The sequence below is a fragment of the Gallinula chloropus genome (genome assembly GCF_964237585.1).
Source record: "Gallinula chloropus genome assembly, chromosome: 15".
NCBI lineage: Eukaryota > Metazoa > Chordata > Aves > Gruiformes > Rallidae > Gallinula > Gallinula chloropus.
The window spans coordinates 11,741,609-11,767,424 of record NC_140100.1 but is presented as its reverse complement, the minus strand read 5'-3'; the positions used below and the strand labels follow the sequence as shown (position 1 = coordinate 11,767,424).

At 45.2% G+C, this 25,816-nt stretch overlaps 2 protein-coding genes across 2 annotated transcripts in view; one reads left to right on the top strand and one right to left on the bottom strand.

Annotated features, from left to right (window-relative positions):
* GSG1L (GSG1 like) overlaps positions 1-12,766 on the top strand; it is a gene marked incomplete at both ends in the record, with an annotated part of 57,705 nt that extends 44,939 nt beyond the window's left edge. Inside the window, one exon of the mRNA XM_084270949.1 lies at positions 12,343-12,766. Within this exon, the coding sequence (XP_084127075.1) occupies positions 12,343-12,766 (424 nt within the window). The remainder of the gene's footprint in view (positions 1-12,342) is intronic.
* Positions 12,767-21,830: 9,064 nt separating this feature from the next.
* Positions 21,831-25,816, bottom strand: part of KATNIP (katanin interacting protein) — a gene marked incomplete at its 5' end in the record, with an annotated part of 57,927 nt that continues 53,941 nt past the window's right edge. Inside the window, 2 exons of the mRNA XM_084270970.1 lie at positions 21,831-22,072; positions 23,467-23,555. Coding sequence (XP_084127096.1) covers positions 22,017-22,072; positions 23,467-23,555 — 145 coding nt within the window. The 3' untranslated portion in view covers positions 21,831-22,016. The remainder of the gene's footprint in view (positions 22,073-23,466; positions 23,556-25,816) is intronic.

The window sequence follows — 25,816 nt, the reverse complement described above, 5'->3', positions numbered from 1 at the left end:
TCACCAAAAACCTGTTGTTGGAAGAAATGTAAGGATATTTAGGTGACAGAAAACATAAGGAGGATGCATTCTTGTTCTTCTGACCAATGCAGCAGTTTCTCAGTGATAGAGTGGTTGGGAAGGTCTGAGGAGTCAGAAGATTAAAAATGATCAGGCACTTCAGTAGCGAAGAGAGGAGCTCTACTGAGCAGAAAGAACTAGAGACATTCCATGTTTATTACCTTGTGCAGGTGATCCAATCTTAACTAACACTCTCTGGTTTTCACTCTGCCTTCCAGCCTGGGAGGATGAGCAAAATCATTCAGAGGACAATGATTTTCCTAATTTTGCATTGAGAGATTACAGTGATTTTTGTTAATCGTTGCCTGAAAAAACCCAATCCCCGTGCAGGGGAGGTGGTCAGCATGGGCCTCGTGTCAGTGAGGGAAAACGGTACTGAAGTGAGAACTGCAGGTGAGAGACCAGCAGAACTGTAAGACCAGGGTATGCCAAGCTACACCAGGAAATATAACCTGATAAAGTACCACTGCTGCCCTTTCTGGGACAGTAAACAGTAAAAAGCCATGAGTGGCATAGAAGACAGTAACCCTCGTTATCTCACACCCGTACTGTGAGGACTTTGAGTCCTCTTGCAGTTGCATATTACACAGTTCCCCCCACCCCGTGCTTTACACACATGTGAACCAACTCCACCTGAGGCTTTATGATCAAACTCGTGTTGGACTTGTTTCATCCTGGGACCTTCACCCAACACACTGGGTGGACAGGTGAAGGGCCTAAAGGATGACAACAAGCCGAATGCGGCATCAAGCCTTCCTCAGGTCTTGCTCTTGCCAACACGACTGGCAGGACATTGAACACGCACATGCCCAAGACAGGTAACAAGTCCCACCTTGGCCAGTACAAACCAATGTGGTTTTTATGTCTTCTTTTACACAGATCATTCAAAACAAGCTCAGTTCTAGGCAGCATGCCTGCAGAAGGCCTGCCTCTTGTGCCTGCCCTGGTCAGAGCCACCCTGACCAGGCCACAGACACAACACGTTGTCTCTACTACTCGCTTTATGACTGGACTGTATATTCTGTTCTGTCCTTCCAGCTTCCTTTCTCATTTTGTCTTCGTGTGAACAATTAGCTTATCCCTCACCCCCTCCAATCCCCCTCACACACACTTGGCCCAGGCAGCTCAAGCCTGCAGTGTTCCCAAACTTCACCATCACGACTTTCTTTTTTCACATCACGTTATTTTAATTATTGTAGCTGAATACATAATAAGAAGCCCAGAGACAGTGTTACCATGGGATCACTCCAGAGACGTAAAGCTGTGCAGCATGACATGTTTTCTGTTTGTTTTTAAGCTAGTATTTGCATGGTCAGCTTCGCTATTGTGACCTGAGAATGCTCTGAGACTGAGGGGCTTCCAGGGATCATCAGTCAGCAGCAGTGTGTTGCTAGGTGCCACGGGTGCCAGCAGTCCCAGCAAGCACACCTCCCCTCCCTCCAACCTTCCTCTGCACAAACAACAGAATTCAGATTCTCCCTCCCGTGCATATACCCAGGGATACTTCACATTCCCTCCCACTCCTACACCTCCATGTTCCTTTTCATATCTCATAAATAAAGCCCTCCAGCCTTTCTTCCTTCCAGTTACTTTGCACATCTCGCTGCCCTCCTCTCTGCATGCTCCTCTGTCTCAGCACGCATCCGGCACCCACCATACACACTCATCTACCTCTGTGCAGAACAGACCGAGTGCAACAGGCAGGTTTCTAAGTGAAATACATTTCTAGTGAAATTTAAAGCTTCCTCATTATTCTCCACAGCTGCAGTTTATCTCCTGGGAGGCAGGGAAGAAAAGTCTTAGCCCCATTTCTTCTGATAAAAGTGTTTAGTTGGGATATACTTCAACAGGGCCCTGCTCCCAGATAAGAAATTTCCTTTATGAAAAATACTGACATTGAAATACTGCTAATCTTGCAAGTACTTTGTCAAACATAATATCCCTGTATCTCATTTAGTTTTAATCACACATAGCTGCATATAACAACAGAAAATGTACTGGGTACCTATTAGATGAAAGAGTTGAAATGTTCCCTTGAGAGCTCTCAATGCAAAAAGTGTGCCCCATGTTCAGCACCCACTGCAGGAGACACCAGGGATGAGTCAAATCAGTACATGGCTTGTGGCCCTGACCCCCTCCCTCCCACCAGCACACCCCTTCCCCTCCCCATGCACCTCAGTTCTCCATTACCATTGCTTGTTAACTAGTCCCTACACCCTAAGAACTGCCTCAGCTCTGAAGAGCACAGGAAAGACCTTGAGCACCCACATGAATATGTGTGTACAGCCTGAATGCTGCTCCACAGCCTGTTTTCACCCTACCCCAGACAGTGCTCAGTGATCCAACCCTGAGTGCACACATAGCACGACGGAGATGCAGAGCACGCTCACGCAGAGACAGGCGCGTCCTCTGACCCCTGCCGCTGCAGGGACAGACCTGGAGGTCTCTCAACAGCAGAGCGTCTCACTGGTTCTGTCACTAGGAAAACATCTCAACAGCTGCTTACAAGTCACAGATTCATGGTGTTGTACTCAACAATTGTCCCCTTCCCAGGCCTGGTTATTTTGAAAACTCCAGACCGGATAGACCCTGCAGTTCATGCTACAAAATGAAGAGATAGTGTAGCCCTTCAGATATAAAACATATGAGTAATGCTAAGCAGAACAAGTACATGATAGAGGGTTGGAGGTATTATTCATGCAATGTGTTCTATAAAATTATCAGTAGAGTTACCTGCAACATGTCACTTCTCAGTCTTCATCCTTTTATTGTCTGTACTCCCTTTCCCTCCAGCTTTCCTTTAAACTGAATATGTGTCTATAACTTCTGCTCATCTTTGCCAGTGTGTTAGTTTACTAGGTGTCAATTCAGCATAAGTATTTCTCTTTCTTTCCACTCTGTTTTATATGAATGCTCTTGCCCCATATTATCTTGATCATGGTCTGTTGTCTTCAGTCCATCCCAGCTAGCCAAGGAGGAACCCTCCACACACCTTTCTTCTTCCTTTGCTCTGAGGATCCTTCCAGACAAGCCAAAGGGATGGGGACTCTGTGCTCTTCCCTGTAGTCTGATGCATGTGACAGTCAGCTGAAGGACTGTCAATGTGCCAGGACCTTCTCCTACCATCTTCCAAGAGTGGTCCTGGGACCACTGTCCCTCTGCCACTGCCTGCTGCAACTGAGCCCAGAGCAGGGTCTTGCCATGCCATCTCACATGTTGCCATCTCACCCTGCACAAGTGTACCTGTAAGGCCATGAGAAAATAATGCCCACAAGGAGGGTCTGGGGTGGCCCTTCCAGCACAGCACTAACGTCAGATTGTTAGAGCTTCACCTTTCTTAGTGGAACACCTAACAGATTTGCAGCTGTCTGGTTTGGGGCTGCTAAAAGGCAGTGAGAGGAAGGCAAGATGGGAATTAGATGTAGCTGTTGTTGCAGCTTTGCCCATGTGGCTGTGCAATAATAAGGACACAGTCACAAGGTTTGCACTCATTTAGACAACCAGCTACAGCAATGCAATCACCACATCCACTGTGGCAAGGGGCAGTGCGGCTAGGTTATTTACATGGAGTGTCTTTCCCATGCTCGTCCCCCTTGCTCTCCATTATTTCTATACCAAAATATTCCCCTTTCAGCCACTCACCACCACCTTTCCTGGCTCCCAAAGCTCTTGTGGACTTTGCTTTCAGATGAAGAACCAAAACCCTTCCTCTCTGCTTCTTCGATACACTGGGGGAAAGGCAGAAGGTTGTTAGAGGGGGTGGATGGCGACCCTGGGCCAATTGTCACAGCTGCTGGAACAAGGAGGATGGTGGCTCTGGGGAGGAAGCTCTGGGGCACAGGAATGTAGAGGCTTACACAGAGAGTGTGTATGGATTGAGGCTTGGGGTCAGGGATAGGGGGTCTGAAAGTGTAGAAATGTAATCCAGGTGAGCTCTTCTTCTCCCCTCTGCAAAACCAGCCCAGCACCAGGCAGATGCTGCAGGTGAAATTCCCGAACGAGCTGCGTTCAGACTGACGTTGATACCAGTGCAGACAAAAACGTCTCTGCAGGGATAGAAAATGTGTTTTTGAGGTGCCAGGAGCAGTGTGAAACAGGCAGCAGGCCCAAAGCTATTGCAGAGGTAGTAAATCAGGGCTACTCCCAACGCTGTGAGAATCAGAACTTCCAAATCATCATTCCCATGTGCTATTTTTTCCCTTTTACATTTCTCTAATGCATCTTGATCACAGTTTTCTTTCTCTAACCCCATTGTACTCATATAAGGTGTTGTGCAGATCATATCAATGCTTTCCAAAGACATGCCAACCTTTTGCTCTGATTTTCTCCTTGGTCACTGAGATACCCGAGCAGGTTTTGAGCTGTTGACCTGTAGCACCTCCCATTTACAGAGCCAGTATCTTTTCATATGGACATCAGTAAGAATTCCAGAGCTGACTACCCAGCTTTCATCAGCACACAAGGATGTGTAACGTTCTGCCTTGGATTTATTCTGTACTTTATTCTGCAGCACAGGGAGGTTTATCTGCAGAGCTGTTCCTTCTGGAAAATTACACGGACTGGCACTTAAATGCACTAGCAACACACCCACTTGCAACACACATGTTCTGTACAATGCTGTTAGTCCCCGACGCTTAGATTCATCCTGAAGAGTGAAAGAGTGGGAGAGACGCAGCCCTGAGCCCCTCATTTCTATTCCCCATGGCCTCTTTACTTGAGCTTTCCCCCTGAGAGGGGCAAAGCCAGTGGAACCGAGTCCGTTACGATCTCCATAGTGGGCCTGGCTGGCTATAGATGGAGGAGCCCAGGTATGTTGTACTCTTATTGATTCTGACCCTCCCATTTCTGTACATTTGGGAGCAGCCTTTGTTTCTGTTAAAGGTGCTACTTCTATATTCTCTTTTCCAGGACTGAGGAGGAGAGGGCTGAGGCTGGGGACCTGAGGTTACAGTGCCTCCATAGCTGCTCCCCAAATAGTAAGTGACCATGGCTCAAATGTGTCCGATACACAATGGCTTGTACCGTCCCCACGCTGGCTCCTCGGGGTTAAGAATAAGGTTTGGAGTAGGAAGCTATGGAAATGGAGGTTTGTAACTCTCTCAGACAGCGTTGCCCAAACGATAATCAACGAGCATACGAACAGTACACAAATTCCCCAGGATTCAATTGAGGATGTGCACATATCCTGTAATTTTGTGTTACCTCAAGAATCTGTGACTTCACAGTAGTTTAAAAATATGCTCTAATTTACACCTGTATAACTTTCGTTATTACTACCTTTTTTTGTCTATATTTATCACCAATTCCTGATGATGCATGCTGTTGAATATAAAAATGATTGAAAGCAGCTCTGGTAGACAGTAACGTTCGTATAATTAATGCCATTTCTTGCACGTCTATTAGTCCTTACTCAGAAAATTGCTGTGCTCTTTTATTCAGCGTTTGCAAAAAATCTTACTTTAAGTGATGGGAATCAGTAGTTCAATGTATGGAGCAATATTGGAGCATGGCTCCTGCCCTGCTTGGAGCACTCTACCTTCCCTTTACTCTCCAAGAAAGATAGGAGCTGTTTCTTGCATCTAATTTTTTTGCCAAGAAAGCAAACAATTCTTCATTCAGCAGGAGGGAGATCTGGGAAAGTGACTTGCTGACTCTGTGCTATTAAAATTTGGAAACGTCACAGCATTTTGCTGCCTCTGTCTTGCTGAGATGCACACCTCAGCCAATACTCAAGGAATCTTGGTGTCCATCACCCTAATAACTGAGGACACTGATGAGACTTGCTGGCAGAGCTCTCCAGCCTCATGTCACCACAGGCACGGCAGCACTGTCACTGCACTCCAGCTTGGTTTGTCATCAGCTCACTCAGTAACTCCTGCTCCTTGGCAATGCCACAATATTATGGACCTTTGCACCAGCAGATCCCCATCCTTCACTTTCACAGACCTGAAAGTGCATGAAATTGATCTGGGTTGTATTTCCCAAGAAAATTCCCTACTGCCAAGCTCCAGGCCAGTGCTCGAATGTGCTGAGTTCATCATGAAGATCGTCTGAAGGTCTTTCTTTCAAAGAACAAATATCAGTTCTTGACATTAAGTGTTCTAAGGAATAGAAACAAGGCTCTATCAGTTCTGTGCCAAGCCCTAACCAGTACCTCAATGCAAAGGACACATAGCTTACCTCCAGAGATGTGTCGACAGGTCTATAGAATCAAACTGCCAATGAGAGGTCAGGTGTGAGGTCAAACAACAGTGGCCACTCTTCAATATCCCATCAGCTGTGGGTGTACATCAGTTGGTTACCTACTGGAATGAAAGCAGATCAATTTTAATAGAGTGACATGAGCAAAGCTCTGCTCTCAGTTCACAGTTTACTTATGCAAGCTTCAGAATCTTCATTAGTCATGCTCGTTAGGGAGGGAAACACAGGTTACTGCTGCTCAGGATGGCACAAACCCTCGCAACCTTCAAGGGAAAATCTCCTCCCTAGAAGAAGCCCTGTCCCACACCAACTCCTACCTGGCCTCAGAGGATTCTCCTTAATGCTGTTTCTATCACATGCTCCCACCCGTCCCTGTCCCATTGCCCATTTCTAGTCACAGTAATTACAGTATTTGCTCTGCATGATGTGCACCACCAGGTGTTGGAGCTGCATTGTGGTAGGGATAGGGCACAGCCCACATGAGAAAGTCACAAAGCAGCCTGGACTCAGCCCTGCTATCACTGCAGCTCTGTGCAGTCCCCCACATAGCAGGAGCAGTTACCCGGAGTTTGTTTCAAAACTGACTGATGACCATCCCTTTCCACCTCACTGTGACACTGTCTGCCGTGGGGCCTTACGCCCTGCCAGGGCCCCAGGCTCCTTCATTAGCAAGGCTAAACTGTCCATGTTGGAACGTAGCTTCAAATTATAAATGTCAGCAGCAGCTTGATTCCAGAGGAGTCTTGATCCAATACTTGCTCTTGATAACTCTGCATTACACCATCTAATGTCCATCACTAAACTCTAGTTTTCCTTTAAGAAGTTTAGCCTTGCCGGAGCTGGGCCAAGAGCAGCACCAGGGAGCTCGAGCTATAAACTGGCATCTTCTTCCCTCACTGAGCTGCCTTCCTGTGCAAACATATGGCACTGGCCCCGTGTATCTAATATCCCCAGTCACATTTTGTTCATACCAAACGGCTTTTACATTGCAGAGCCCTGAACTCCTGTAATAACCTATTTGCTGACTTTTTGTGACCTTGAAGGTCTCAGTTTGTTCACTCAGGAGTGCAGGGCTGGGAGATCTCAATGCACCAGTGTTGCTACACAAAAACGATAAGAGGTTTTACGTCAGGATTTGTTGTTGCTGTTGTTGTTGTACAGCTCTTTATCACCAACAAATTCTCACTGTTATTAGGCTCCAGACAGCAGTTGTACCTGATTTCAGACATCTGCATGCTCATGCCTCTTCCACCTTCTCCTCCGGTCTTCTCCCACCACTGGGCATTAATTTGATGAGCCCACTGCTTACCTCAACGTATCTGGGACCCATGGGGAATGATGGGAGAGGTACAGATGGTAGATGTTTAACAAGGGGTAAGAGAGAGGTAGGAAAGATGTCACAAAGGACAAGGAGGGACAGGTATGGTGGTAAAGACAGAGAGGAGACAAGTAGCTCAGAAATGCCAAGCAGGAACCAGCACGTTCATACTGCCTGCAGCTGAGCCATGGTTGTTAGCCAAGGCAGATACACCAGGGGCCAGGATACAGCTTTTCCTGAAGAAAACGGAAAGACTATTAAAAATTAATTCAGCATTAAAAAAATAAAATTACAGTCACTGTTTTGGCAGTGTGGGCATTCTAGGTGGGTCACCTGATGAAGAGGAGGCCCTAAAAAAATAATTTTATTCTCATGTGATCACCCTGCAGGCATTTCCCATGGGCCCATCCCACAGCTCTTCTACCATCCTCCCACCCCTGGCTGTCTACAGCAGGGTTTATGCAACCAGCCCCTCAGCACTTCATTGCACAGCATATTGTCCTTTATTCTTTTCCTGTTCAAACAAGATTATCAGAACAACTCTAGATTTAACACATGGTGGAAACGATTCATTAAAAAAAGGAATATCCACTGGGTTCTTTCCCTGCCCTTAAGTGCCACCGAAGGGAAAGCAGTGTTGGATTTGCAGGCAACTTTCAAATGTCTCCAAATCCAGTGCTACTAAAAGCCTATTGCACAAGCTCAGCTGGAGAGGGCACGGCACAGACGGCAGACAAGGTCACTCTGACAACGGGGAACGTGCTTTATATGCTGAGCAGCACCGGGCTGGAAGGAGGCAGACAACAAGGGCTTGACGCATGTGAAGTGTCGCTCAAAGTTGAGTCAAGGTTTCTCCTTGTGGAGATTCCTGACAGCTGCCATCACCTCCCTGTTTCATGTCAGCGGTGATTGCAACTCCAGCTCTTGCAATTCCTCCTGCAATTTATTCCGTTCATGGTGATTCACTACACAAAACTGAGGGGGGTGTGTGTGTGTGTGGAAATCCACTCTGATAAAGCCCATGGTTACAGATCTAAGACACAGCCTGCCTACGTTGGAAGCAAGGAGAATTTCATTCCTGTCTTCAGGCAAACCCTTGCCCACCAGGAAACTCCAAAGTTACAGGTCTCGGTTCTGTCCTCATTCACCTCTGCTCAAATCCAGGCTGACGTTTGGCTCTAACAAGCTTCAGATTGCTCCTTAAACACCCAGCTCCTGAGATAAGTGTAACAATGAACATACACTCAGCACTGAGCACTGCAGCCAATGAAAACTAAAGGGTAGGAAAGAAAAGGAAAAGCAAGTGATAGCTTGTAATACTTCTTTGTTTCCTCCAGCACACAGGTGAATTGGAAATGTTTCTTACATAAATTTCAGCGAGGTTAGTTATGAAACATGTTTTATGTCACTCTTTTAAATAGCATCTTTCAATAAACGTTCCATCTCCTACAGCTAACCCTGGATTTATGCAAAAAACCCCAGCAAACCACCCCTCACAAAACCCCCAACCGCATCCAACACTGCTAAGGATGCAAAGTGAAGTATTTCAGCTTGCACGAACACCCAAGTAGCCTTTCAGTCACCCTGCCTGTTGTATCTCCCCCAGGATGTAGGTAGGGATTGTTTGTTCACTTAATGCTCAGATAGTTTTAGACTGTAAGGTGTTCGCAGACAAATACATGTATTTTGAACAAGGAAGATACAACGTGCACTTTGGTTTGGGCTGCCTTAAAATGGGGTTTGCTCTTGTCAGAAGATGTTTTTTATTATTACAATTTCCTACAGAAACACAAATTTACTGAATGTGAGGTTTTGTAGAGAAAATTAAGGAACGCCTGCGTTTCAGTTGGCACTTAAATAAGGGGTAATTCTGATTAGTATTCATGGTGCTAGAAGATCACTTCTTCCCACTCCTCCTGGAGCAGTCCCTGAATCACCAGACAGCTCTGACCCCATCTGCCTTGTCCCTGCGGCATGGGGATGCGCTCCTTTGGCCAGAAGGTCTGGCTTGAGGCCCTCACAACTTCGCTGGGTTTCTTAGCTCCTCCTTGCCCACTTGAGCTCTGAACATCTCCAAGGATGGAGATCCCAACTCTTGGCCTCTGTCCCAGTCTTGGAGCACCCCTCAGGGTGAAAAAGCTTTTCCTTGTATCTAGTTGGCAATCCTTGTCTTTCATCTAGCTCAGGCAGCTCACAAAACGAGGCACTGCTGGGGAAGAGTGCTCCATCTGACATGTGTGCTCTTGTTTTCTCTCCTGCCTTTCACATAACTCATTTTATGCTTCTTTTTTGGCTCTGTTTATATGCAGTAGCTCTGTTACTGTCTGCTTTTCCAATTATAAAAACTCTAAATTTGATTTCAACCTGATAATTACACTGTGACCTAGCAAAGGCCTTAATTAACCCTACTGAAGCCAACAGGAGGGAGGCGTGCTCTTTAGGACCTTAAAAATTTGGCACATAATTGCACCCTACACGGAGAAACATGCTGAGAGGTGAAGTGAGTATGTGGCTAATTCAAGCCACTGGTACTGACAGGACTTTGTGCGCTTGGATGCTGCATAACCATCAGACCAGGGTTCTCTGCTGTCTGCCACTGCAAGAGGAATACGAATATACCAGATGCCCAAGAAGACTCAGTTGAGCACTGGTATTGCTACAAAAGTTTGTCATGTCCTTTGGCTGTTAGACATCCCGAACCATGATCTGCACAGTGGGTATGTCTGCTATCCCCTTCAAGGTCAGAGGATTTCTAACTGCCCTTGCTACCCATCAGGTAATTCCAGTCTACAGGGGCACATCTTCCTCTCTGGACATCAGTCTTGCCAAACTAAGGAAAATTTAGCCATAGGGAACAAACACACACACACACACACCCCACACACACCCACACACCCCTAAAAAATGCCATCCCAAAACACCCAAAAAAACAACCAACAAAAAAAAAAGGAAGAGAAAGCATTGGGATCTCAAAAACCACATGAAACAATATTTAGGAGCAGTGGTCTGGCATCCCACACAGTTGGCATCCCCAACCTCAAATAGCTGGTCAGCCCCGCACACAGTCTATCCTGAGCTGTATTAAAGAAACGTCCTATACTGTCACTGCAGGAACAGTGATGTCATTCTGTGCTGCCCTTCCGTTCTTAACTCTCCTGTTTATTCATCCCATAACTCACCGGGTACACGGGCAGAGCCACAGGAAGATGAAAGCGTGTGGGTCCATGGTGAAGGCAGCTCTTCACACTTTGCAGGGATGATCAAGGGCAGATGCTGAGGTGACCTACAAGCCAGGTTTTATCCATTGGCATCTGACTGGAATTTGTCACAGTCAATACACCAGCAGCTTTCTTCCCTTCCTGTCCTTCCCCAGCACCAAAACCTTGGTTCTTGCAGAGCAGTGTGACATCTGGAAAGGAGAACACTGACGTGCCAGTGACTGTCACACTGATGATAGCTGACCAAGGCTCAGTTGGCACCAGGGAGGAACCAGTCCTGAATTTATGTGCCTTGTTCTCAAAACACTTTGTTCTTGGTCATGAGAAGTGGAGGGTTTATACAGGGAAGCAAATCAGCCCATGGGGAAATGCAGTTATGGGAAATGGGCTTAAAATCGTCCCAAAATTGTGTTATAAGCCTTTAACCCAGTCCAAAAGTGTGTGTTTGTCTTTCCTTAGGGCTTCACAACACCCAGCTCTAAATGTCACTAGCACGCAGAGGAACAGGAGTGACCATAATGCTCAGAAAATATCCCCATTCGCTATGTCAAGCTCTTCCAGCGACACATCAAGCAGCTCTTCACTTTCATCAGAACTGACCAGCCAGATCTCCATGGTTCAGGATCAAACCCTGCTGGACATTGCCTCCATCGCTAGATTGGCCCCAGGAGAATCACCAAGCCCTCAAACTTATCAAAGAGAGAAAAATTTAGCACTGTCATGTTCCAACCCACTCGGAGCAAGGACTACTCCAGCATCTTGCCCAGCCAGCCCCAGGCTCAGCCTAACACCCAGCTCAGCCAAGCCACAGCAATACTCTGACTCCTCTCCAGTCAGCCCAGGGATCGACGCAGCTTCCTTCTATGCCTTTTGTCCTCACACAGCACAAAACGTACAAGCTTCAGCATCAGATCACACACTGACCCCAACCAGGAAAAGCACAAGGCCTCCAGCAACAATGACTCCTGAAGATAGTTCCCAGTCTCCTGGCTGTTCTAAGACTGGATTAAAGAATACAGGAAAGGGTTTTGAATCGGATCCGGAAGATCCTGATCATGACAGGTACGTATCTGGGCCATACACGTGTGTGTTCTCAAATGGGCATAAGAGCCCCTCATAAAAAAATAAATCATTAAATATCTTTTACAATGTAAATGTTCCCTGTGCTTGTTTTCCAGTAACTACCCTATGCACCCACTAAACCCTGTTACCCAAGAAGCAAAACACCCTGTTTTCCATGCATGCATTTAGCCCTCCAGAGCTTATGGCAGGACTGTCCCTGTCCAGGTCCTCAACCTTAGCCTCCCCACAAGGCGGCTTCAGGGGGCTTCATTTCCCTTCCAGTGGGAAAGCACACCTCTGCCTGTGCTAGCAGAGAGAAACTCCGCTCTTCCTGGAAGCCTGAGGGATAAGAGCTGGGGATAGCGGGCAGTGGCACAGCCGGCAGCTCCCTTCCCAAACCTGCGGGCCCCAGGCACGCCGGGCTGACTTCACCCTCTGAACCCCTGAGCCCCACACTGTGTCTGCCGCTTCTTTCCTTGGCAGGTTTGTAACCGCGAAGGAATTCCAAGCCATGGAGAAAGAACTAGAGGATGTGAAAGAAGAACTGAAATGCCTGAAGTGGAAAGTGAGACACATCGGTGAGACTGTGCAGCCCCTGGCCGAGGACAGCAAGCGCTACAACGGCTACACCCTGACGGAGCTCAAGGCCATGGTGCAGTTTGAAGACGACCCTTACAAGGCTGCACACAAGATCCTAACCGCGCTCTTCAGCGACGTCTACTTGCTACAGCACTCAGTCGCTGAACAGGCCTGCAACTCCCGATCTCTGCCCAAGCCCAACATCGACCCAGAGCTGTACACGGTGTACTGTGACATTCTGAAAAGCATATTCCCTGGGATTAGCAGCCAGACCTTGAGGGAAGAGACCCAACACGTGCAGAGAAGCATCCAGAAAGAAGTGCAATAGCACCAGAGCCCACAAGACGTGCTGCAAAGTCTCCAGTGAGGTTAGAGGACTGAACTATGGGTATGTACCGCTGGTTGAGTCTGTCCCTGTTAGGTACCAACTGTCTGCAAAGGTACTGGTGAGCTATGAGCCCTTCATGCCACTCGCCCGGTGAGACAGATGGGAAGGTGTTCTCCGTACTTCCCACATTTTAGAAAAAAATTGCCCTCTTAGTGTCTCTTTCTATCTTTGGATGTTTCCTTGTCTCCAGCAACTACAAAACGCTGGCAGAAGAATCCAGGGAAGGCATTGTGTGTCCAAGCAATGGCCTTCCCCAGCCCCAAGCAGACCGACCAACCAACCAGCATCTGGGTAGTTTCTATTTTCTAGAGTATACCATTCATTAAATGACATTACTTGTTAGAAAAATTGTGCCTGTTCTTTTTTCTTACTTATTTTTATCTAAAACTGCTTTGAACGTCAAATCAATCCATGATCCAAACTTGAGCACACACAGGAATGGGACCTGGGCATGCAGCAAACCAGGTTTCCCTCCCTACCCTCCTGCATCTTAGGTTACAGGGGAAGAAAACCAGGGCACAGAGCCACAGAAAACTGGTCAGCGCGTTTCCATGGCCAGTAACTGGGGGCCAGGGCATAAGAGTGGGCAACATGCCCCTAAATCATCCCCACCCCATTCAGAGTCACTGACCTGGTCTCAGTATGACAAACGCAGCAAAGCCCAGAGCAGGTTTGAGGGGGGTCAGAGGGGGTCTGTCTGGCACACAGAGGGGTCTGTTTGGCACACAGGGGAGTCTATCCGGCACCCTGCTGCTGCTCCCTGCCAGGTCGCAGAGCATGGCAAGGGGAGTGAAAGGTGGGCTGGGAATTCACTCTTCCCTTCCCAGCATGAGGATACAATGTGCTTCTTAAGGGTATTCCAAAAACATCAGGAAGAGGGGAAAGAATACTAAAAAGAGAATTAATACTAAAAGCATCTGGATGTCAACTGGTCCAAGCACTCTCATCAGGCAGTATTCTAGGAAAAGAAACCAAATAATAAAATCTATGCAGCAAAAACTAAACAACACGGTGCAACAAACATCAGACAATAGCAGCCACACAAGGAACCTGTCCTGAGATCATTTGTGGATGCGATCCACAGGATCCAATGTGATCCACAGGACAATCTGGGGAGTTTTCTCCTCCCAGAAGCACTGTGCTGGGAGAGCATCCAGACAGGAGCTAATCAGCCTGTAGAAACCTCATTTACACCCACAGCAGAGGATAAGGAAGATGAAGGGCAAAGTTTCTGTGGCAGTTTCAGAGGGCCCTTTGCTATGGTTGGATCCATGTGCATAGCCAATTCCTTTTTCAGACTTCTCATTAGTATCTCCAATGCATAATTGCAGTCAAAACCAGTCTCTGAATCACACATTTTATGACCTTATTCTTACCCCTTCCTACTGTTAATAACAATATTGCTGCATAATATGAATGTTTTCTGCAAAACAGCTCCACCAGCCCTGCTGGTTTACAGCTTAAAATATAGCAGAATGTGTCTGAGGCAACTGTCAACATCTTCATATTAATTATCCGCATCATCTGGACATCATCGTCTGAGTCCCAAGTGTTTGGGCAGTACCATTAATTACCATTAACCCCTCCCCCATTCCTCCTACCTGGATTCCTGCTCCTCCTGATGTGTTCTCTATACATTTATATACCGAGTTCCTCTTGTGTGCTCCAATTCAACTTGACTTCAGTAATTCTCACATTACATCTACAATCTTTTGTTTCCCAAGGTGAAAAAGCCTCCGGAGACCCTTTTCCATTTCCATATCCATACGCCTCTATAGGTGACTCCTTTTTCTCTGGGAGCCAGAGCCCTTCCCTATGGACTGCTCCTGCCCTGGGAGTCCAAACGAGTGTCCAACAACTCGTCCCCCAACACTTCTCAAACCATGAGCAGATGGCCAAGGTGCAGATCTCCCTGGAGCCCTAATGCTACTCCCCCCAGAAAAAGAGTGACAGTGGGGGATCCCACAGCACTTCAGACCAGGACAGAGTACACAATGGTCTGCCCAAGTACTGCACTGAGTAAGGCAGCCCTTAGCTCCACGCAGATGTAGTGTGGTGAGTAGATTTTCTCAATGCCCTGGAGAGTGATTAAAATACATATCAATGTCTTGCTGGGTCAGTGGGTTTTGATCAGATCTCCTATTTTGTGTTAATATTCAGACATGTTACCATCCCAGAGAGATGAATAATAGGAGCTATTTCATTTCTCTGACAATGTTAAACATAATGAAAAGTCTTACTATCATTCCACATCCTTCTCCATGAATTCTGGCCACAGACAGATCTCCTGTTGGTAATGGAAATGTCAGTTTGATTCATCTGTTCACCAACTAATCCTTACCAAACAATTTCCAGTATACAGCAAGACATCCAAAAACATTCCTTTGGAAACAAGCCAGAGCCAACACTGATTGTAGATTAGTTTTTATCACTGTTTAGGCTTACACCATTTCAGGTAGATTTGCCATGTTATTTTTAGCAGTGCCTCCAGCAGACCAGGAAAGAGGCGGATCATAAGACTTCTGCTAATCTGCAAATCTGAAATTATAGTTGGGAGACCGAGTTTATTATTATAAAGCTAGATGACGACAGCAGAGATGACCTTTCTGCAATGCCAGAAGTCTTATCCACGCTGATCTAGGCCTTTAATCAGTAGGGGAAAATATAGATTATTACACGTCAAGCGAAAAACTTCTTCCCTGTTAGGACAGCCAAGTATTAAAACAGATTGTCCAGAGAGGTTGTGCAGCCTCCATCCATGGAGGTTTTCCAGGCCAAACTGGATGAATCCCTGTGTAACCTGCTCTGGCTTTTTTAATGTTAAAAAAAAAGGGGGGGGGGGGGAGGCATGAGATTGCAGAGAGGGGCCAGGAAAATCTGATGAATGGGAGACAGAGCCACGAATGTCCAGCAGGTCCGGCCCCCATCCATGTTTTACACTTGCCATGGCATAGCTGGGAGCAAGTGGGCTGCCAGCTGTCAGGGCCTGCGCTGGCTGACTCCTGTTCCTGCCGACCCAGCAACGCTCCTGTGCCGGTGCTGCCTCAGTCCTCCCCCTTTTTGATGAAAGATGAAAGCTCTCTCTTGCTCAAGATGAAAGTCCTTCCCCCAGCTCGTTACAGTCAGAAATGTCTATGCTGGCAGCCACCTTATGCTGCCACTGGGCAGAAGAGAATTCCTCCTGGGGAAGATAACAGGGCTCCGCTGCTCCTGGTTCATTATTGTTACCGCTGGGACCATCCTTCTCCCACATACAGTACCCTTGGGTGAAGAGTCATTCCCCTGAGAAACCTTCACAGCCAAGGATGTTTTTTCTGCATCCCCCCCCTCACACCTCCCACACTTGCTTTCTGCCCGAGCCTTTGCCTTTGACCAACCTCTGTGTCAGCTCCAGCGGCACTGACTGGGAGACCAGCTCCAGTTGTGAGACCCAGCAGGGCTCAGATGAGGGCCAGGCTCCTCCTGGTCCTACAACGGGATGAGAGGCAGCCTCCACATCTAATGCTTCTCCTCAGCACTGCACCCACGCCCTGCCCTCTCCACCCAGGACCAGATTTTCAGGCTTTGCTGAGGGGATGGAGAGGTGGCGATTTCTGAGTGCCTTCAGCAGTCTCTGATACTCACCTCCCCATGTTTAGCCCAGCATGATGAACTTTCAAAAATCACTGTGAAGCTCCTTTTCCAGTCAGATCCAAATAAGCTAAGGCACACAAGCAACTGAGCTCTGAAACAAGAGAGCACATCTGTCTGATGTGATGTCTCCTTAGGTTTGTGGCTCCCCAGAATGCCCATCCTCTTGGGAACACTGCACAACACCTCTGTGTGCTGACGCGTTTGGAAGTCCCATGAGCAACAGAGCAGAAACACAAAGAATTTGTGAGTCACCTTGATTTTAGTCACACCAAAGAGACCTTGAGCGAGCTGAACACTAAAGGCAGCAGTTCACTGTGGTCTCACCGTCTAATTGGGTCCTTCCAGAAATAAACAGCATACCTGGGGAAGGCTGCCAGCAGATTGTGAGCTGGGGGTGTTCCTCTCTTAATTAGGGCCAAAGCAGTGAGCTATAGGTGGAAGAATGTACAGCATTGGAAGCAATAGTCCAGACTGGGAAACTCCCACCCTGCTGATCATTGAGATGGTCAGTACTGTACTTCAACCAGGAGCTAGGAAAGGGGACACCAGAGAGCCAGCAGACAGAAGGTCTGTAGCCTTGTTTTCCCATTTTCCGGTAATTTCTAGGTCAGTAAGAAAGAAGCCACAAATTGCAAATGTTTCCTTTTACACCTAGCTCTCACACAGCAGAACTTCACAGGGTCCTGAGCCAGGGTGACTGGAGCTGATGCTATTAGACAAGGGTGGAAAATTGATCTGTTCCCAGCAAGATTTAGAGGCCAGTTGGACAGGAAATTACTCCAGCTGGGCACTCCGTCCACATCTCTCAGCTCTTCCTGCAGCTAGGAGATTCACTCTATAATTGCTTTCTTAGTCCACATTTTATCCTCAGCTGACAGAATTCCATTAGGGTGATACAAGCTGCGTGATAAAGGGATGTTTGTGTCTCACATGGGCTGTAAGTCATTTCTCAGCAAACAAGCAAATAGTCACAGAAATGGGCAGAGAGACCACTGAGCCAGGAACCGTCCTTCTCATGCTCTGAGGACCAGGACCTCAGCACTCAAATGGAAGCAAACATTCTTCCAGTGTGTTGTACTCCTCCCTGCTTCCCACTCTGCTCTGCAGATGAGACATCTTCAAAGTTGGACTAGATTATCTCCAGAGGTCCCTTCCAACCCCTATGAATCTGTGAAACTCTCTCTGCAGCATGTTTGAACAATCATCAAGCAGGGCAGACATGCTGCACAGCACCCCTAGAAACAAGGGCCCTGTGCAAAGGGGGGGTCGGTGACACCCCACGTGTGGGAAATGATGAAAGAAAACTGCTGTTGTAACACATCCCAGCACGCACACCTGAGGAGCAAAACAGGCTGGACACACCTGCCAGAGAGTAGTTCTGAGCAGGACCCTCAGGACTGATTTGGAAGATGAAAGGACTGACCTAAGCATAATGGTGCAGCCAAAAACCAGACACGATGAAGGTGCCTCAACTGCTGCAGCGTGTGCAGTTCCAGTGCCTACAGCACCGGTGAAGAAGCCATTACTAGGCAGCATGTTCTGGAGTTCTTAACTCTTTGAAGCATATTGGAAGAGATTTGGCTACATCAGTGAGCCATCCCAAAGAGCAGCTCCTGGGTGAGCAGCCCCAGAACATGGGGACCAGCCTGAGGTGTCCCTGCACAATGTGTCTGCTCATATCAGTGCTGGTCTGGACTCGAATCACTTGCTATATTCCCCAGGAGGGAACTGAAGAGCTGAAGCAGGAGGGAACAGGAGAGTAAAAGCCACTCACTCGGTCAAAGGGAAAGCAGCCCCATCCCCTGCACCAGCCAGAATTCAGATGTCGATGTCGCACTTGATGTTTGCTCTTACCTGTCTTAGCTGAGAAGCGAGCTCTTCCTGGTAACGTACGAGGGGTTAAAGACTCCACATTCAACTTCCTTCCCCACTGCTCTCATCCTCACATCTCAGTGGCAGTGAGCTGGATCTCTGGCCATTCCAGTGTGCTACCTTGTACACCAGACCTCTGCCCGATCTCACAGCACCCAGCCCCCCGTTGGCACCGCCAGGTTCTTGTGGGTGTTACCAGCCTGCCCTGCACCCCTGAAAGGGTTGAACATCATCATGGGCAATGACCAACACACTGGCAATATGGGAAAAGCCCAGCAGGACCAGGAAATCTTATAGCAAACAGCATCACCTAAGCAGGATGCTGTGGTGCAATTTATGTCCAGGTCCTGCCTAAACCATGAGAAGGGCTTAGTTTAATTTAACTGCTGTATGTAGCTCCTCTTGTAGCTCTTATGGGTTCATCCTCCAAAATGCAGATGTCTCCTGGCTCAGTAATACACAGTCTTCTATATCATGCTCACTGTCTTTTACACTGTCTGCATCACTGCTCGGTCCCTTGTCCACATACTGGTGCTTCTCACTGCTGTTCAAATTCGACAGGATTAAAACTGCAGAGAAGCAGACACTGAAAACCAAAGTTGTGGGTTTTCAGATGATATTGAGAAGGCTGATAAAAATAGCTTTTTAAAGATCAAAAAGTTGGCAGCATGACATGTACATCCTCACAGATTATTTCTTTATCCTCTGCCCTTCTCAGTGTCATTGTGGGACAAACCAACTCATCTCTGTTATCTTGATCCAACCTACACTACAGGTGAAGGTGAACAACGATAACATTAAGGTTTTAGAGTGGCCCAGAAGTTGGAACTGGGTGGAAGTTAAAAAATTTCCATCAAAGGCTTCAGCAAGAATTCATATCAATCCCTCCTGCTCCTTTGTCACACTTTCAATGTCGAATGCGGTGTTCCCAGGCACGTTCCTGCTGGGTTCCTCTGGCTGAAACCGTGCCTGCCACTGCCTGAAGTGCTCTGCTGGGATTTTCTTGATTGCATGTTTACTCTTCCTCTTCTCCCTCCTGTAAATGCTAGTCTGACACGAATGTACTTGTGACTAGTTAGTTAAGAAAAGGTGAAAAATTGAATAAGACTTTTTTCACCCCTGATTCACTGTGGAAATGAGTCAAGTGTCTATGTTTGAGTACATAGGGTTGACTAGGACACTTAATTACCTTTCGTTATATAAAGGGCCATTAGATCTCAGCTCTAATTAGGAGGGCAAACACTGATAACTTCTACCCCACAGAGTAGTAGGGTACTTAATGAAGTATTTTCTAAATATTATGCTGCTTTCCACATCTGAGTGGCTAGAATCAAGGACTTCATTAGTGGCATATGTCATCCCAGAGCAGACAGCAGGCCAACAAACCCTTCCTTCAGAAAGGGACATGACAAGGAAGGATGTTAACCAACTTCACAATTTTTTAGATATATTTAACAGACTTTCATGGTCTCTCCACAGTGTGGGAATTGTGGCGAATCTCTCAAAGGGGTAAAAGGAGCTGCTGAGAGAGACTGGCAGAAGGTACAATCTGCACTGCACAGAGATGTCCAGAGGCAAAAGGTGTGATAACTGGCTGCAGTGACCTACCTGACCGGTGACAAACACTCGGTGGCAGAGGAACAGAGAATAGAGAGAGTTGCAACCCATTTAAGCTTAAGCAAGTATTTTGCAGTAATTCACAAAATTTGGAGTTACCTCAAAGGATTACAGTTGAAAAGTTCTTAGTCCATCACACAAGACTTGAGCTGCTTCAGACAAATACAGGCAAGACAGATGAACATCGAAAGTCCTCTTCCCCTCACACCTTTTCTGATCAATAAGGGTGCTATTCTGTGCCAAGAAACATGACATTTCATTTCTCTTCACGATCAATGTAATTTTCTCCAAAGAATAGACAATGCAACAGGTCTCATCTGGAGATATGCCTATACAACAAAGCTGTGATTGTGCCTTAAGTCTTAAGCACCTTGCCATAGCCTCTCCTCTTCCAAACACATAGATTTGTATCTGTTCTTAGCCCTACCAGTAACCCTACTTTCTGCTCCTCCTCTTTTCCTTTTGACTTGCATGCAATGGTTATCCGATTTGGAGCAAAAATTAAAACTGCATTCCTGACAGAGACACAGTGGTAAACACATGAGGGGAGATAGTTCTCATAACAGCAGAAGGGTTCTTTTGTCAGTGTAGCTTGGGAAGACCCTTTAAACAAAGTACAATATAATCACATGAACTATTTTACATTTAGAAGTGGTTTGTATTTAATAGAAAACATATTTTGTTGCTCCATCAATACACAGAAACGTGGGAAATGCATTGCCACCTTGAGTCTTTTCAGTTTAGCCAACAACAACTAAGAAGAATGCTTTTTATAAGCAAATAAACAAGATATTGCATTCCTGACTTAGTACAGAAAAGGAAGCAGTGCATTTTGGTTCAGTATCAGGAGCTGCAATAGTCTAGCCCTTGTCTATAAGCATATACTGACCTCAGAGCATTCAGTTCTCTCTGGAAACAATGAGCAAGTTCTAAATCAGAAAGAATCTTCTGTGGAAGAGATTTACAAGTTGTCACCACTGACAGTTTTTCAGTGGTAAGTACATTTGCATAGCTCCAAACCCTGCAGCGTAATTATTTGGTTAGAGCTTCTGTTTAAAGGAGTACATGTGCAGGGTATTTTGTGTTAATGAATGCAGTTCACTCCTTACCCTCTGCTAGTGAAAGGCGTTTACCATTTCTCAGAAGTGAGGATGTGTTGCTGGCAACAGATCTGGTGGGTGCAGCCCAGAGAAATGGGCTCTCTGCTCATACAACCACGCTCTGGAAAACAGGAGAACAGAGCACTGCTCTGCTGCAAGAGGACTGTGAAGAACAGAGAGGTGGCCTGTCAGTGGCCCTTCAGGCAGAACACCTATTTTGCTTTTGTTATGGTAGTGAAATAACTACAGAAAAAGATAATTATTTCACTGTAAAAGATGAAAGAAGCGACGGCTGAAACCTCCTCATCAACCCGTGATGAACCCACTGCCTGATCTCCACTTCCTAAAAGCATTCACCGCACTTCTGCGTGCCCAGGAGAACCTCTCCACATGTCAGGACCACGTCCGCCCCTAGAGAAAGCCATGGCATCCAAACATACAGTGGCAGCCCAGAAACAGGGAGGTGAAGAATATTTCCTCTAAAAAGTGCGTTTCCCAAAGACCTATTTACAGGCATCAGAAACAAAGCAGACACTTCCTTCTAAAGAGATGCTGCATGATCATCCAGCTAGGATTTAGGAATTAGAGCTGCAGAAATGCTCTGAAAGCCACTTGCTACGACCATCCTGCTTCACCCAATTTCTTTGTATTTGGCAGGAACACTTGTCAATGAGCAATAAGGTTCTTACTACTTTAAGTTCACGGATTTTCAAATAAGGGAGGGTGGAATTCATACAAATGATGACAATTAATAAAAACAAAACCAGAAAACTGAATTCATGTTTTAAATTTCATTACTGAAGAAAATTCCCTGTAGTGGATTGAACTTCCTCTCGTGGGACAGGAGGTGGTTTAGCAGCAGCAGCAGACACAGAAAATCTTTCATTTGGATGACAGGTATCTTGAAGAGCTAGACTGCAGGCATTCGGGGCTGGATGTATTCAGAACTTCCCAATCACAATCCCTTGTTATCTTTTCCTCCTCTGCAATCCTTTTTCACAGAGGCAGGTCTTTGGGCGCAAAGCTGTTAAGAAAAAGTGAGCAATGTTTCAAGACTAAGTATCTGAATTAACAGTGAAGCCCTAGACTAAAATGAGGAAGAAAAATGCCCATTTCCCTTTCCATCCCAGAATGAAAGCTAAGGCAGTCTTCTCAGTAACGCTTCTTATATCAACAGAGAGTCATGCCAGTTTTTTCAGTCCTCTGGAATCGCTTTCCTATGGAACCTGGTATGAATTCACTGATGACACTGTTCTGAGCAGGAGGTTGGATCCTCCCTCAGGAGGGAACCCCCTCAAGTCTCCTCCAACCCAAATCACTCTACAAATCTACTTTATCAACCACTGTGGATGATATCAGTAAGTACTGCAGAGGCAGCGTGGGACAGATGGCGATGGGCAATCCTCAACTGATGACTTCACAGGCATTCTGTGTCCTTAACGCTTGGACAATGGATATGATGGCCATGGTCACAACAGCTATTCTTTACTGGCCATAGGATACATCTGGACTGGAACCCAGGAGGTCATTACAACAGGCACAAGTGGATGCTCAAATACCTCTGAAGCAGCTAGTGCTAATATACTAACAACTCTGAAGCTGTATTTGTACAAGCAATGGCACTTCAAATCCTTCTCCTACAGAACTGTTACTAACAGCCATCAAATATTTTCTGTTACACTTCCTAGAGAAACTAATTGGAGAAAGTGTCATGCTCAGGAGAGAAAACCAATCATGAACATACCAGCTTGGCTGAGAATTTGTAATGTATTTAGGGAGCTATTCTGAGTAATATACAATGAATGACTGGGACTCTTCAGACTATAAATACAATCTGCTCTTTCTCCTTGGGAAAGAAAAAAAAAAAAAAAAGAGGTTGTCTTTTTAATTATCACTTTGTAAGAGAAAAGACCAACCAGAAAGACAGTGGGAGGGATAGAGTCAACATGTTTTCCCCCTTGTTACACTTATCGTGATTTTGGATTTGCTTGAGGAGTAACAAGCAGCTAGTTCTGAGACACATATGTATCATCACTAAAGCTGCTTAAAAGGCCAGTGGGGATGCAATGAGCCTACTGTTCCAAAAGTTATCTGGACAAATAGCACCCATATTCAGTTTATCTTAAGCCAGTTTATTTCCTGAGGACTTCTGTGTATGTGTGGGTATAAGCTATGACTACATGCCACATATGTTTTTGGTTTATTTCATCCACTTTCAGATTTAGATATAGAAGAAAAATTCACCAGAGAATGACATTCCAGGTTTGCCTTCCTAGGGCAGAAAAAAGAAGAGCTAAATGTATACAGAAGAGGTGTGAATCTCCCCATTTTCCCCTGTTTTGGTCTATAACAATGTTCATTACCCACACTGCCTCTATACAAAGTGAGCAGAAGAAAACTGCAGAAGACAGAACTAACCTGGATCAGCCACGACTTGCTTCTTTTTGCTGTTTGTGACAATCTCATTTTCATTCATCATTCGTACATCCTGATCTCCCACATGATTGCTGGAAAGATTAAAATAGCCAAAATAATCAACAGTGTGAAAAGTTACGAGAGGCATGGAAAAGGTTACTGAGTAAGTTATTTACGTCCTGGAGGATAAACAAAGCTCTGAGCACAGCTGCATTATACCAGACTATCTAGAAAGAAAAGCATTCTGTCAGCATCCACCTGAAGGATTCCTTGCCAGTTTTAATTAGCAGCATTCATTCAGCAATGCATTCAAATATAAATATTGTATTCACTCTACAATTTTCTTGCCTGCCTACACAGCTTGAACCACATTATCCAAAGTGAGATTTTAAATCAGCGCTGTACGAAGAGGGTATAAAAATCCCAATATGGAATTTAAGGCTCTTTTGTAATGTTGATATAACATTACTTGAAATTTTTCTGAACTAAACAAAATTCATTTACTGTGACAGGTTTTCTTTACAGGCTCCTGCAAAATTTTAACAATTTCTTTTTGGGAAAGAAGTAATAACTTCAAAGTTAAATTCAATTAAACATATTATAGGAAAAAAAATGTGAGCTGGATTGAAAGTTAAAGAAAACATCACTAATAACATTTCCCTTTCACACAGACCAAAACAAAATATCCATGCCTTTGGTAAAAAAGAAGACTGCTTTTCTTTTCTCTATAAATACTGCACAAAATAGGTTTCTATTTTGGGAGAAAAATGTAATGTCTCAAACTGTCAGAGTGAAACAGTGGAACCAATGATGAACTAAATCAGAACTTAATGTTGTTAATATCAGGCTCAAATTCAAGGTTCATAAAATATTGAACACTGAGATAGGAAAGAGAATAGGCCATAATCAGAAGTAACAATATATTGAAAGCTCCAGAGTATTTTTTAAATGGAGAGGTGTAACACGCCATGCAGTAAAGGGATTTGTCTTCTGCTGCTGAAGAACCCTGTGTTTTCCTTGGGTAGTAGGTGGGAAAAAGGACTAGAACATTGCAAAACAGGCTAAGACAAAAGACCAAGAAAAGTCCTGCCCAGGAAGTCCAGGAGAGAAGCAGCTCAGCTTGTTCTCTCCTGGCAAACAGATCATGCAGTTTCTATGACCCAAAAACTATACCCCTCTTAACAGTAAATCAAAGGATGTGTGTCTTACAAATATGTGCAAAGGAAGCGATGGGAAAAAGATCTATGACTGCAGCTGGCTCTGCTCTGCCTTCAACACAATAACTTCACTCACAGAAAGATGTTACGCTGTAGAAACTAAAGGTCCATTTCTCCTCCTCCTTTCTATATCCCACTGAAAATGTTCTCAAAACTCGTATTTCCTCAAGACATTTTCATTTCAGTAACTTTTTCACTTGAAAAATTGTTTACCTCCAAATTTTACCATGACAACACAGCCACTTGTAAAAAAAACCCCTGAGTCTAGCACAATACATGCAAACAAATATAATTTATTTCAACATCTGACAGCACCAGTGACCAAGAGCCAACATTTAGAGAAGAACAGGAGAAAACCCCACAGGCAAACGTTCTTAAACAGGACAGCTTATGCTCCTTCCACTTATTTATAAATATTTCAATATTCTTCTGAACAAATCATTCTGTTTTGAAATGCACAACTATCCCCTTTTTTTCCAAATGATGAATGAGCAAGACATTTTATGTTAGCTGTGCAATGTATAAGAAAGTGTTTATTTCTATAAGCTTTTGATTTTTCACTTTTCAATCTCATTTAAAATAAATTTTTCTTTCAATCTTTATTTTCCTTACTAGGGACTGGTTTTTAGACCCTATCAATCTTGACCTTCTAAATATAAGTGCATTTTCCCCTGTATTTCATCATATTTTCTGTGAGATTGCCAACTTAGTGGTTTCAAAGTGTCATTCCTCTGAATGAAAGTAATTTCTCATTTTAAAAGTTCATTATTTTAGAATGTTTATAAAACAGTAGAATTCTGTTTCCTTAATTAGTATTTGTGCTAATCAGAGGCCTTTCTTTACTTTTGTTGTTTGGTTCTATTCTTCTTCCTCTGTGTAGTATCATTGGGATTTATTATTTCTCCTCTAAGGAAGCCCAACTTCTTCTTTTGTGTTTATTTCTACAGGCTTCCATGAAAACATATGTAAATATGAATCATGAATCCCAGTATGTATTAAAGAATGCTTGCAAATAAAGCTGGTAAGTTGTTCCTAGTAGCTAAAAAACTAATTATTATTTCTCATTAAGTGAGGCTGAGTATCCTTTGGAAAGGAATTTTCTACAGCAATATACAGATTGCTGACATTAGTCACAT